Consider the following 12841-nt stretch of genomic DNA (forward strand, 5'->3'; position numbering starts at 1 on the left):
TGGATAAACATCCTTGGAAGAAACACGCAAGCTACCACAAGCACTGCAAGGACACGTGGTTGATTTGTTCAGCCTGGCTGGCCGACTCTGGACTCTGATCGTCCTTGGGGGGGGAACCCAGCACGACCCAGAAACGCTTGGTTAAAATGCTGGCAATCTTCAAAAGCCGACAAGCTGGCGAGCTCTCTACAGACAGAGAGAACATAGCGAGCCCAATATGTAAACATCGCAGGGAAATACCCTGTTTTTTTTTTTCCAATTTATTTATTCATTCATTCATTCATCCATCCATCCATTGCACCCTTTTGAGGGTGACAGAAGGAGAGGAGGAGATAACCCAATGGTTACCCCATGGAAACTAATGAGAGAGAGAGAGAGAGAGAGAGAGAGAGAGAGAGAGAGAGAGAGAAAGACGCAGAGTCCTACCGAGAGGAAAAGTCACCACTTGGGTGGTGGGACCTGTTCTTGATGTGGCCTTCACGGCTATTCCAAGTTTACACTAAGAATAGGAAGCCCTAATCAAACTATGATCTGAAAAAAACAAAACACTACACAAAAACCAGAACACCGTCACCGGGGAGATTCATGAATGAAGAGAGCCGAGGAACGAAGGCCGTCTCACCCTATTGGATTGGTAATACTGCTGGTTGAGACTAAGAGCAAGTTCTCAACCTTGGTAGCTTGAAGAGATGTGGACTTCAGCTCCCCAAAGTCTGCTGGGAGATTGAAACCTCCTGAGATATAACCAAGGGTGTGATTCTACCGGTTCGGACCGGTTCAGGCGAACTAGTTGTTACACCAGTTGAACCCCACCATTGGACACAACTGGGGGATTCTGGGCGTTGTTGTCCACACGTCTTCAAGCTGGCAAGGTTAAGGAACACCGTAACCAGAGGGTGAATAAACAAAGAAAGTCAGAAGGAAAATGCAATGGTCCGGGCTTGAGGAGAACCTCGACAGCCCATAATACTGACAACATCCCCGTCTTCACAGTGTGCACCTGTCTGGTCCTCTAAGGCAACAGGAGCTTTCATTGCCAGGTTGTTCCTTCCAAATTTCCCACCGCTTTGTTGTAGCCAAAACCTGGGGTTGGGCGCCTTTCCAGGTTCAGATGGCCCCTTCTGAAACATGTACGAAGATCTTCCTGCGGCCCAAACACAACGGAAGGTGAGGGTAGACGTACCTCACCTGGGAAGGAAGACACAACAAACCACAGGTGGGCCACAGGAAGGAGAAGGTTGACTCCACGAGTCTGACTTTCATCACACAAGAAGGACCTGGCCATCTCCTTGCAGGTTGTATACATCTATATCTCAAGAGGTTCAGCCTTCTTTGCAATGGGGGGACGCTCAACCCAAACCCTAGGAAGGGTCACCACAGCAACTCGAGGCCAGACCCCCAGCAAGGCAAGAAGACAGAAGTTCTCTGCGTCTGAACCCAGACCCAGTTCTCTACCCCCGGCACAAGCTCCTCCGCTTTCAGTAGAAGACAGAAAAGAGACCTTCTCTGCAACACGGTCATCTAAGGACTTTGCTTTGATCACCACGGTTGGGGAAACGGGGAAAAAGGACTCAGGTTTTCCCTATTAAAAATAAGAATTCAGGTAGTCTTCGAATTACAACCATGTGTTTGGTGACCGCTCAAAGTTACAACGGCACTGAGAAAAAAACGACCTCAGTTTTCACATTTATGACCGTTGCAGGCTCCCCACGGTCCCCCGATCTAAATTCGGGGGCTTGGCAACTGGCGTGTAAGTTATGACAGTTGCAGCATCCTGGGTTCACTTTTTGCGACCTTCCCAGCCGGTTTCTGGCGAGCCAAGTCAAGGCGGCGTGAGGGTGGGGGTGAGCCACGATTCACCAAACACCTGGAGCGACTTGCTTAACAGCGGTGGCGAAAAGGTCGCAAAATGGGGCAAAACTCACTGAACCTCTGTCTCCCTTAGCAACGGAAACGTCGGGTTCAAGTTGCAGTTGTAAGTCAAGGACTACCTGTGACCAGGGGCTTTGAATGCGATCGTTGTTTGCTTCAAAGCCAGCCGAAAAACAGTTGTCACCCCCCAAGTTCTTCCTCCACGTCCTCTTCACTCAGGACGAATGCGATGCAACTCAGGAGCTGCCTCGTTTCCCTCCAAGAGAAAAGCGGGATCTATCACGGCGGGAATTGTGTGGCGCTTCCGGTCCGGACCTAACTCCTTTCCCCGTTTCCTTCCCAAGACCCAACCTGATCCTCTACCCAACCTGATCCAATCTCCAGCGGTGACGTGGAGAAGGGCCCCACGGGGAGAGCCCACTGAGAGATTCGTTGGAGCTGATCTACTCTCTGCCGGAGAGAGAGGAAAGAAAGCTAGAAAGTGGCGGTGGGGGGGATCCTTGCTCCATCGGACTCATTCGGAGACTCAGAAAGAAAGAGGACTGTTTTCTTTTAAAAAAAATCTTTTTTTTTTTTTTTCTATTCAAATCCATCAACTGAAAAAAGAAAAAGAAAAAAAAAAAGAAAACGTCGCCATATATATATATATATAGATAGATAGATAGATCGATCAAGAGAGAGAAATATATACACAATCAGGCCACACCGTTGGTGAAATAAATGTCCGGCAGAATATGACGGGCTGCTTCCCAATCACGGGGGGCTTTGTGTATCTGTGTGTGTGTGTGTGTGTGTGTGTGTGTGTGTGTATGGCAGAGAGACGGGCACTGGGCAGGGGCCGGGGTCATGGCGGTTACCGTTTTTCACAATTAAAGGGCTGATTGAACCTATTCCTCACCCCCCCCCACCCCTCCCCAAGCCTTCTCTTGGGCCTCCTCTTATCCCACTTTCTGTGGGTTGGTGGCCCGGACTCCTTGCTCGTACGTTACTCGCTGGCTGATGAGATATTGCGCGGCTTGGGTGGCAGCTGGCGTGCCCGTGATGGTGACTTTACGGTTCCTGGTACCTGGAATAAACTCCCCCTTTTTGGAAATCTGGATGCGGGCCCCTGTCAGCTCCTGGTATTCGACCAACGTCTTCCCGCCTTTGCCCAAAATGGCACCGACGAGGTTTTCCGGCACGGCGATTTCCACCATATCTTTAGCGCTTTCTACTAGCTTCTCGGTGGCTAGGAAGGAGCTGGCCACCAACGGGGAGGCGGTCCCTAAGTAGCCGTTAGCCGCCCCAGTGGCTGCCGCTAAAGAGCCCAAGGTGAAGGCGCCAACTGCACCGGCTGGGGCCGTGGTACTCGTAGAAGCTTCATTGGCGTACGAAGCTAAGAGGTTAGCGGCGGCGGCAGCCGCTGGGTTGGCTCCGGCGGCCACGGCAGCCAGGACTCCGGAAGCGGCAGCCGAATTGAGGCCGAGCCCCAAAGAATTGGTGTTGTATCCGTAACTCGCTAAGGTGTTGAGCGCTGTGCTGATGGCCAAGAGGTCGCTGCCGGAAAAACCCGGCAGGGCAGCCGGGAAGGCGCCAACACCAGCCAGGCTGGTGTGGCCCAACAAGCCTGAAGCGGTGGCCGCGGCGGCGGCGGCGGGTAGAACGTCTGTAGAGTTGGCGTAGGGCGATCCAGTTGGGTTAGAGTTGGCCACTGGGCCGGTGATGTTGGCGTAGCTGATGTTGAGGCAGCTGCTGCTCTGCGGATCCTCCTGAATCTTCTGGACAATGATGTCGACGGCCTTGTGGATCTGCTCGGGTTCTCCGCTGATGGTCACCACGCGTTCTTGGAGGTTGATGCCTTCGGGTTTCTGGCTCAGCTGCACCCAAGCGCCAGACTGTTCCATGATGGCTTTGACAGTGGCGCCACCTTTGCCGATAATCAGCCCGGCTGTGCTGTTTGGGACGATCACCTTGGCCTGAATTTGGGGAGGAAAAGGAGAGGAAGAGCATTGAATTCGGATTGCAACTTCTAACCCTCTTCTACATCAGGGCGGGATAGCACATCGTGCTAAACTAGGCCGAACTGGGATTATATCGTTTCTTTTTTAAAAAAACAAATGTTATTAATTTTCTATTGATTATATATAGGGGACGCGGTGGCTCAGTGGCTAAGACACTGCGCTTGTCAATCACAAAGGTCAGCAGTTTGGCGGTTCGAATCCCTAGCGCCACCTAACGGAGCGAGCTCCCGTTCCTTGTCCCAGCAGCTTCTGCCAACCCACCAGTTCGAAAGCATGTGAAAAATGCAAGTAGAAAAATAGGGACCCCTTTGGTGGGAAGGTTACAGCTTTCCATGCGCCTTCGAAGGCGTTTAGTCATGCTGGCCACGTGACCATGGAGACGTCGTCAGACAGCGCTGGCTCTTCAGCTTTGTAACGGAGATGAGCATCGCCCCTAGAGCTGGAAATGACTAGCACGGATGTGAAAGGAAGGGAACCTTTACCTTTATTGATTACATTTCTTAATGTTTAATAAACATCGTGTTGTCTGGGTATTTAATTTGCTTCCGCAATACAGGTTCCCTTCTTACTCTCCACTCCCTTTTTTTCCAACCACGGGTAAAATAAGTTCCATGTTTGCTAATATTCTGTGTTTTCTTTCTGTTTAAGTTTCAATGTATGTCTATCCTTTTCTGCACAATCTAATGTCTTCCTGATGATCACTTCATCTCGCGGGGTGTCTTCGTTTTTCCAATATTGTACGAAGATAATCCTCGCTGCTACGAAGACATGTGATATTAAATACATACTTTTCTTATCAAATATTTTGGATACCATCCCTAATAAAAACAGTGGGATTGTGGTGTTTCTGAGCTAATGTGTCCGTGGCAACCAGATCATCCTGTTACTCATCGCTACAATTTCAGGCCAGAAAAAAATAGGTTTTATTGACACAGGTTTAGGGTTTCTACAGGCAATCCTCAACTTACGACCAGAGCGGAGCCCAAAATTGATATCGCTAAGTGAGACATTTGTTAAGTGAGATTTGCCTCATTTTACAAACATGCTTGCCACCGTTGTTAAGCAAAACACTGCCATTTTTAAGTTAGCGGCATGGCCATTAAGTGAATCTGGTTTCCTCTGACTTGGCTTGTCAGTTGGTCGCAAAAGGGGTTCATATCACACCCTCCCAGGACGCTGCAACCATCATAACTAGGAGTCCCTTGCCAAGAATCCAAATTTTGATCACCTGACTGCATGGATGCTTCAACGGTTGTAAGTGTGAAAAACGGTCATAAGTCCCTTTTTTCAGTGCCACTGTGATGTTGAATGTTCACTAAACCAACTGTTGTAAGCCAAGGAGAACCTGTACTGCTTTCTAAACTCCTTTGCAATTCAATTTCCCCCCAGGTCTTTTTTAAAATCAGATTTAACAGAGTTGGAAGGGACCTTGTAGGTCATCTAGTCCCACCCCTTGCCCAAAAAGGAGACCCTACACCATATCTGACAGATGGCAGCCCAATGATGAAGCTCCCACGACAGATCTGAAGGCAACTTCTGTTCCGTGGGTTGATTGTTCTGCCTGTCAGAAAGTTTCTCCTTATTTCCAGGTTAAATCTCTCCTTGTTCAGTTTCCATCCATTGTTCCTTGTCTGGCCTTCGGGTGCCTTGGAAAATAGCTTGACCCCCTTCCTCCTCTCTGTGGCAGCCCCTCAAATATTGAAAGATGCTCTCCTGTCTCCCCTGGTCCTTCTCTTCCCTAGACTAGCCAAGCCCAGTTCATGCAACTGTTCGTCATATGTTTTATCCTCCAGTCCCCTAATCGTCCTGGCTACTCTTCTCTGCACTCTTTCTAGAGTCTCAACATCTTTTTTTGTAGTGTGGTGAGCAAAACTGGATGCAGGATTCCAAGCGTGGTCTTACTAAGGCTTTGACTTGTCAGGGGCAAGTTAAAAAGTCCTATAAAATAAACCTCAGACAATGGAGGCCCATTCATTTTCTTCCCCACATCCCCCTTTTTAAATTCTTTTAAAAAAAATCCCCCTATATTCCTCTCAATTTGCCAGGCAGCCCGATTGCAAAAGCGCCTTCAGCACCACGGACAGCATCCTTCCCTTCCATCGAAACCCTCAAGATTTAGGACAATTCCGGGTCGGGCCGCCTGGTGACCCTTTCAACAGAGGAGACAGGCGAAGTTTTGACATGTTTGGGCTCCAGGCGTTCCGTCTTAGACGTGATAGAAAGTGAAATCTCTGTCTGAGCGTATACACACACACACACACACACACACGCCCAAATGCACACATGAGAGGAAAGCAAAACTTGTTCTACTTATAGCCGGAACCTCAGGTGCCCTTTAGCAACAAGGAGGAAGAAATATGAATGATGCATGAGGACTAGAAGATTGCGTTCGCTGTTTGGTTTTGGCCCAGGATGGTGAATTTGGAAGACAAGCAGGCGTGCGGTGAATTTTGGCGGTGCCCCTGCTGGACGGCTGAATGTCCATAGCTTTAAGTCAGAAGGCACTGGATGTATATTGGGATTAAGTTAGGCTCCTTAGAATTCAGTTATGATTAACTGTGCAGGGCCTTGAACGAAATTGTGTGTCTGTGTGTTTGTGGGTGCTTGTCTGTGTTTCTTTCATAATGCTGTTGGCTCTGGAGATACAGGTAGGCCTTGATTTACAGCCACAATTGAGCCCAAAATTTGTGTGGCTAAGGTAGAAATTCATTAAGTGAGTTTTGTTCCATTTTTATGACTTTTCTTGCCATGGTTGTTAAGTGAATCTGGCTTCCCCATCGACTTGAAAGCCAGTTGGGTGACTTTGGGTCAATCCCAACAGTTTCTCAGCCCAACCCACCTCACAGGGTTGTTGGGGAAAAAATAAGAACGAAGGAGTATTAGGTATGTTTATAGCCTTAAGTTATTTCCAAAAACAATAAAGGCAGGATTAAAAAATATGTTTTAAAAAGGCATTTTCATCAGAATGTGGGGGAAAAAAGGTCGTAATTTTAGGAGACAAGGATGCATTTAAGAAACGCTTTCTGTCTTTCCAGATCTATCCAGACAGGCAGATAAAGTGACTTCTGTGCCACATTCCTGCCTCCTGTGTAAATGTGGCATCATCTTTGTGCCTGGCTTGTAGCCACAACCCACAACTGGCTGTCATAGCAACGGCACAATCCAGGGACAATGCAGACTTGTGATCCTCTTCTGTGCACATGAAGCTTGAATGGCAAGAGAGAGAAAGAGGGAGAGGGAGAGAGAGAGAGAGAGAAAGTGAGAAAAAGAGAAAAGAGAAAAAGAAAGAGGGAGAGAGAGAGAGAGAGAAAGGAAGAGGCAGAAAGAGAAAAGGAGAGACAGAAAGAGAGAAAGAAAATGAAAGAGAGAGAGAGAGAGAGAGAAAGGAAAAAAAGAGAGAGACCAATTCATAGTTTTTCAAGGCATTTTCTTCTCCTAATAGGAAAAATACCAATTTTTCTCTGTGCAGCTGCCTTTTTAATAAAAGCATGAATTGGTTTGGGGCTGTTTAGTTGTTTAAACAGAAGGTAGATTGTGTTTTTACATATTTTTTTTTTTTTAATTTATCAAATTTATTTGCCGCCAATATGGTGGTTCAGGCGACTTTTTGATTTGGAGGGCGGAGATCATCAGCCCCTAATATTCTGACGGGTTTTTATTCTTTTTCTCTCTTGAATTCCCCTAATTTTAAATATTCGTACACTGATGTGTTTTTCTATTCTTATTTTATTGCACTACAAGCTGGCCAGAATCACTCCCGAGATAGCGAGATGGGCGGCCTATAAATTTAATCAATCAATCAAAATATGAGTTGCTGAAATGTAACAGGCTCAGGTTTTTAATGCAGGAGAAATGGAGAACTATTTTAAATATGTCTAATGTGTTGGGATTTATATTTGAAAATGCCTGAATGTCAGCCCATGAGCAGGAACTGAATTTAGATCCCTTTTCAAATGCAGCAAATAATAGAAAGAAAAGTCTAGTTTGACAGCCCTCTGCAATGTTTAATCATCAATTAAAGACCAAAATAAGTACTACGTCTCCAGGTAACTCTCGGCTGTACCAGCAAAATGGTAAAAAATAGCACACGGTTTGAATGTTAGGTGCTTGGGAAAAGCTGAATGAAAATGAGAGGTAATGAAACGCCTCCATAACATTTGGGGTGGATATTTTCAGAAGCATCTGTTTAACCTTTAGACTTCCAACGTTTTGCAACCCGTGGATTGGTAAGGTAACAGGAGCCAAAAAAAGAAAAAATCTTTCTCAAATAATAACGCTGGGGCAGAATTTGATAGCATCTAAATGGGTTGGATTACATCACTCCTCAGATTTCACTGGGCTGGGAACGATGGGAACTGTGGGCTCATCCAGTGTTTCTTAAACCTGGATGAGCTCACAGTGGACTTCAACTCCCAGAATTCCCCAGCCAGTATGTTAATGAACTTGAAGATGGGTGGACTTCAACTCCCAGAATTCCCTGGCTAACATACTAATGAATGTTAAGATGGGTGAACTTCAACTCCCAGAATTCCCCAGCCAGGTCTAATCCATTTGAAGAGCCTCAGATTTGGGGCAAATTAAGCCAAATGCCCTTCGCTCTAATTTTGCAGAGGCCTCCTGTTCCCCCCACCCACCCACCCAAAAAAACCTATACAACTGAAAACCCCACCCGTTCGAAACACCCCCCTGTTCTTCACCTGCTTGGCTCGATCGGGGTTCATGGTGGTCTGTGGCTGTAGGATATTGACGGATTCGGGTTTCACAACCGACTGGGGGATTTCTCGAACCTTCTCAGCAATGAAGTTGTGGACGGCGTTAAGGGCTTCGGCGGTGCCTTGCACCAGGCATACCCGCTCCGTCGTCCCTGCGTGGAGGGGGAAAAAATACATCACATTTTAAAATGGGACTCTGGAAGAGGTTGAGGTCAGCTGGGTCCCTTTTCCCGGGTCTCGTTTTGGAGGGACAAGCGGCCACAAACCGCTTTGGGATAGTGAGAGGGCAGCATATAAATTGAATGCAGGCGGTCCTGGACTTACAACCGTTCCTTGAGGGACTGTTGGAAGGAACAGCGGCACTGGAAAAGTGATTTGTGGCCGTTTCTCACACTTATGACCATTGCAGCATCCCCCCGGCCACCTGGTCAGAATTCGGACGCTTTGGCGACTGACTCGTGTTTATGACGGGGTCATGTGATTTCCCCCTTTTGCGCCCTTCTGATGAGCAAAAAACAGATTTGAACCTGATGACAAGTGGGCGGGGCAGAGATTGGCTTAACAACCATGACAAGAGAGGTCGTAAAGTGGGGCAAAGCTCACGAGAGCTGTCTCGCTTAGCCAGGGAAATTGCGGGGTGTGTGTGTGTTTTCAACTGCGGTCGTAAGTTGAGGACCAGCTGCCTATAAAACTCAGAGCAAAGACGGACAAAAGGCATTCGGGAGGAGGATCTGCTCGCTGGATCCACCCCCCCAGGATTCTGGATTCCAGGATCTTGCAACAAGAAAGATTCTTCTTCTCTCAGCTGATCCCACTTCTTGCAAATAAGGAGCCCGAGGTTTCTGGACCCCAATCCTGTTTTTAGGGACACCCCCCCCCGCCCCCCGAAATGGACAGTCCAGCTTGCCTGCCTTCGGTTTCGTGTAGGAAAGGCGGAACAGCCTAACGTTCCTTTTATCGGGATTCCTTTTTCTTTGGGTGTGTTGACACCCAAGTTCAAAGCCCAGAGCAAAACAATCCCGGGGTCCTTCCATCCCAGAACCTTTGCCCTTGGGATGGCATGGCCCCGCCCACTTGCCCCCCTGGCCCCGCCCACTGCAGCTCTGCTTCTCCCCATGTGGCCAGGTTGTTATTTAGAGGCGATGAGGATGAGGATGCCAACCTTCCCAGGACTTTGAGCAGGCAGAGCAGGCACCTCGACACGCAACTTCAGGGAGAGGAAGAAGGGAAAGGAGCAGAGCGAGGGGAGGGATGCCTCTGAAATGGACAGGCAGGAGGGAAGGAGAGAGAGGAAGGAAGGAAGGAAGGAAGGAAGGAAGGAAGGAAGGAAGGAAGGAAGGAAGGAAGGAAGGAAGGAAGGAAGGAAGGAAGGAAGGAAGGAAGGAGAAGGAAGGAAGGAAGGAAGGAAGGAAGGAAGGAAGGAGAGGAAGGAAGGAAGGAAAGGAAGGAAGGAAGGAAGGAAGGAAGGAAGGAAGGAAGGAAGGAAGGAAGGAAGGAAGAAGGAAGGAAAGAAGAAGAAGAAGAAGAAGAAGAAGAAGAAGAAGAAGAAGAAGAAGAAGAAGAAGAAGAAGAAGAAAGAAGAAAAATATTAATGGGTAGAAGATATATATAAATAAACTGCTAATTGGGGAGAAGGAGGAAAAATAGGAGAGAGAGAAGGAAGGAAGAAGAGGAAGAAAAAAGGAGAAAGAAAGGGAGGAAAAAGAAAAGGAGGAGGAGGAGGTAAGGATTTCTAGCCGGCTGAACCCTCCAGCAAATTGCTTGCCCCCACTCAACTCCTCCGCCCCCCCGCAGCTCATCCCCAAGATGGGTCCCTGCATCCCCCCAGCTTCTCTTCCCCTTGCGATTGTCATGGCAACCCACGGCTGCTCTTCCCGCCCTCTGCCACCTCCCAATCGGCTGGCCTCCAGGGCCCATTGCCACGGCAACCGGCACCCCCTCAAAAAGGAGGCAGCTTGGTGGGGGAGGGGAAGGAGGCTATCGCCAAGGCAACCAGAGGATGATGAAAAGAGGGGACCACTTTGTCCACGTGGCCTTGGTGGGGGGCGGAGGGGGGGGGAGGAAGGGGGAGCAGCCCTCTCATCTTTGGCCGGGGTGTCTCATCCAAAGCCAGCTGGGCTGGGGGTGAAAAACAGGCGTTGGGGAGGAGACAAAGCCCCCCCCTCCCACAATATTGGAACCCCCAGCATCTGGTTGATGGGAAGCTGCCACGGTGGATGTGTTCCTGAGCATGTGCAGAATGTGCTTCTCTGCACCTCTGGAAGTAAGGAAGAGATACCTCCCACCCTCGAGATGGGGCTCCCCCTGGTTAATTGTTCTCACTATCAGGATGTCTCTCCTTCATTCCAGGTGGCTTCTCTGAGTAGAGTAGAATAGAACAGAATATGGAAAAGGAATAGAATAGAATAGAATAGAAAGAATAGAATAGAATAGAATAGAATAGAATAGAATAGAATAGAATAGAATAGGAATGAAGAATAGAATGAAGAATAGAATAGACAGATAGAATATAGATGGAATAATGGGATAGGATAGGATAGGATAGGATAGAATAGAATAGAATAGAATAGAAAATAGAGTGGAATAGAATGGAATGGAATGGAATGGAATAGAATAGAATAGAATAGAATAGAATAGAATAGAATAGAATAGAATAGAATAGAATAGAAAATAGAATAGAATAGAAAATAGAATAGAATGAAGAATAGAATGAAGAATAGAATAGAACAGAACAGAACAGAATAGAATATAGAATGGAATCGAATGGGATAGGATAGGATAGGATAGGATAGAATAGAATAGAATAGAAAATAGAGTGGAATAGAATGGAATGGAATGGAATGGAATAGAATAGAATAGAATAGAATAGAATAGAATAGAATAGAATAGAATAGAAAATAGAATAGAATAGAAAATAGAATAGAATGAAGAATAGAATAGAACAGAACAGAACAGAATAGAATATAGAATGGAATCGAATGGGATAGGATAGGATAGGATATAGGATATAGGATAGAATAAAGCTGGAAGGGACCTTGGAGGTCTTCTAGTCCAGCCCTCTGCCCAAGTAGGAGAACGTAAACCATCTCAGATAAGTGATTGTCTAATAGTCTCTTCTTAAAAACCTCCAGTGACGGAGCACCCATGATTTCTAGTGGCAGGCTGTTCCCCTGGTTAATCGTCCTCCCTGTTTGGAAGTTTCTCCTTCATTCCAGGTTGCTTCTCTCCTCGGTGAGTTTCCATCCATCGTTTCTTGTCCTGCCCTCCGGTGCTTTGGAGCACAAGCGGACCCCCTCTTCTTCGGGGCGGCCCCTCCAATACAAGAATACCGCTATCCTGACACCCCCACCAGCCCTCCTTTTCTCTAGACTGGCCACGCTCAAACCCTGCAACTGTGCTTCCTCGGTTTCCCATCTCCCCAATGGGCTCAAGCAGGCCTCCCCGTCCCTGGAGGGCTGCCTCCCAGCCTCATGTCCTGCCTCATGTCCCCTTATCGCCAGGCGCATTTCCTGCCATTCAATCCGTTTCCCTCCCCCAATCACTTGCCGGCCGGTCCAGCCCCGCCCAACCAGCCCTTCCTGTTTCCTTTCCGTTCACCCAAAAACGCCGTTGCTTCAAAACATCCCAAAACACAAAACCTCTGCAAAGGTCCCAAGCAAGCGGTACTTTCCAAGGATGCAAATTGGGGGCGCGGGATGATTGTAGCACCCCTGGTTGGGATCCAGAGGAGACCCCCTTTTTTTTCTTGCAGGCTGCTGCTCCCTACCCCCTTCCAAATGAGGGGGCCCAGATTTTAAAAACAACTAAAATCTGGGCCGAGATTTTCCCCTCTGCGTTTCCAGTGCCAGCATTTCTATCCAGGCAGTCCTCGAGTTACGACCCCAACGGAGCCCAAAAGTTGGGTTGCTAAGCGAAAACGTTTGCTAAGCGAGTTTGGCCCCCTTGAACAAATATGTCCTTGCCACCGTTGTTAAGCAAATCGCTGGATTTGTTAATGGCCATTAAGGGAATCTGTCTTTCCCGTTGACTCTGCGGGTCAGAAGGTCATAAAAAGAGCATCATGGGACACAGTGACCGTCATAAATACGAGCCGGTTGCCCAGCACGGAATTTTGATCACGTGACCCCGGGGAACGCCGCAGCGGTCGTAAGGATGAGAAAAAGGCTCCTAAGTGGGTTTTTTTTTTTCCACGCCATTGTAACGGAACGGTCACCAAACGAACGGTTGAGGCCTTCTCTGAATTTCCGCTTGGGCTCT

The 12841-nt window shown here is 47.9% G+C and overlaps 1 protein-coding gene across 3 annotated transcripts in view; it reads right to left on the reverse strand.

Annotated features, from left to right (window-relative positions):
* Window positions 1-259: 259 nt before the first annotated feature.
* NOVA2 (NOVA alternative splicing regulator 2) overlaps window positions 260-12841 on the reverse strand; it is a 37465-nt gene continuing 24883 nt past the window's right edge. For 2 of the 3 annotated variants that reach the window (XM_087939324.1, XM_087939325.1), the window contains exons 3-4: window positions 8570-8736; window positions 260-3827 (exon numbers count right to left, since the gene is read on the reverse strand). In XM_087939324.1, coding sequence (XP_087795450.1) covers window positions 2811-3827; window positions 8570-8736 — 1184 coding nt within the window. In that variant the 3' untranslated portion in view covers window positions 260-2810. The remainder of the gene's footprint in view (window positions 3828-8569; window positions 8737-12841) is intronic. The other variant, XM_087939326.1, reaches the window with a different exon arrangement.

Source organism: Pseudonaja textilis, chromosome 10 (assembly GCF_049901715.1).
Source record: "Pseudonaja textilis isolate UNSWEBS1 chromosome 10, rPseTex1.2, whole genome shotgun sequence".
NCBI classification, from domain to species: domain Eukaryota; kingdom Metazoa; phylum Chordata; class Lepidosauria; order Squamata; family Elapidae; genus Pseudonaja; species Pseudonaja textilis.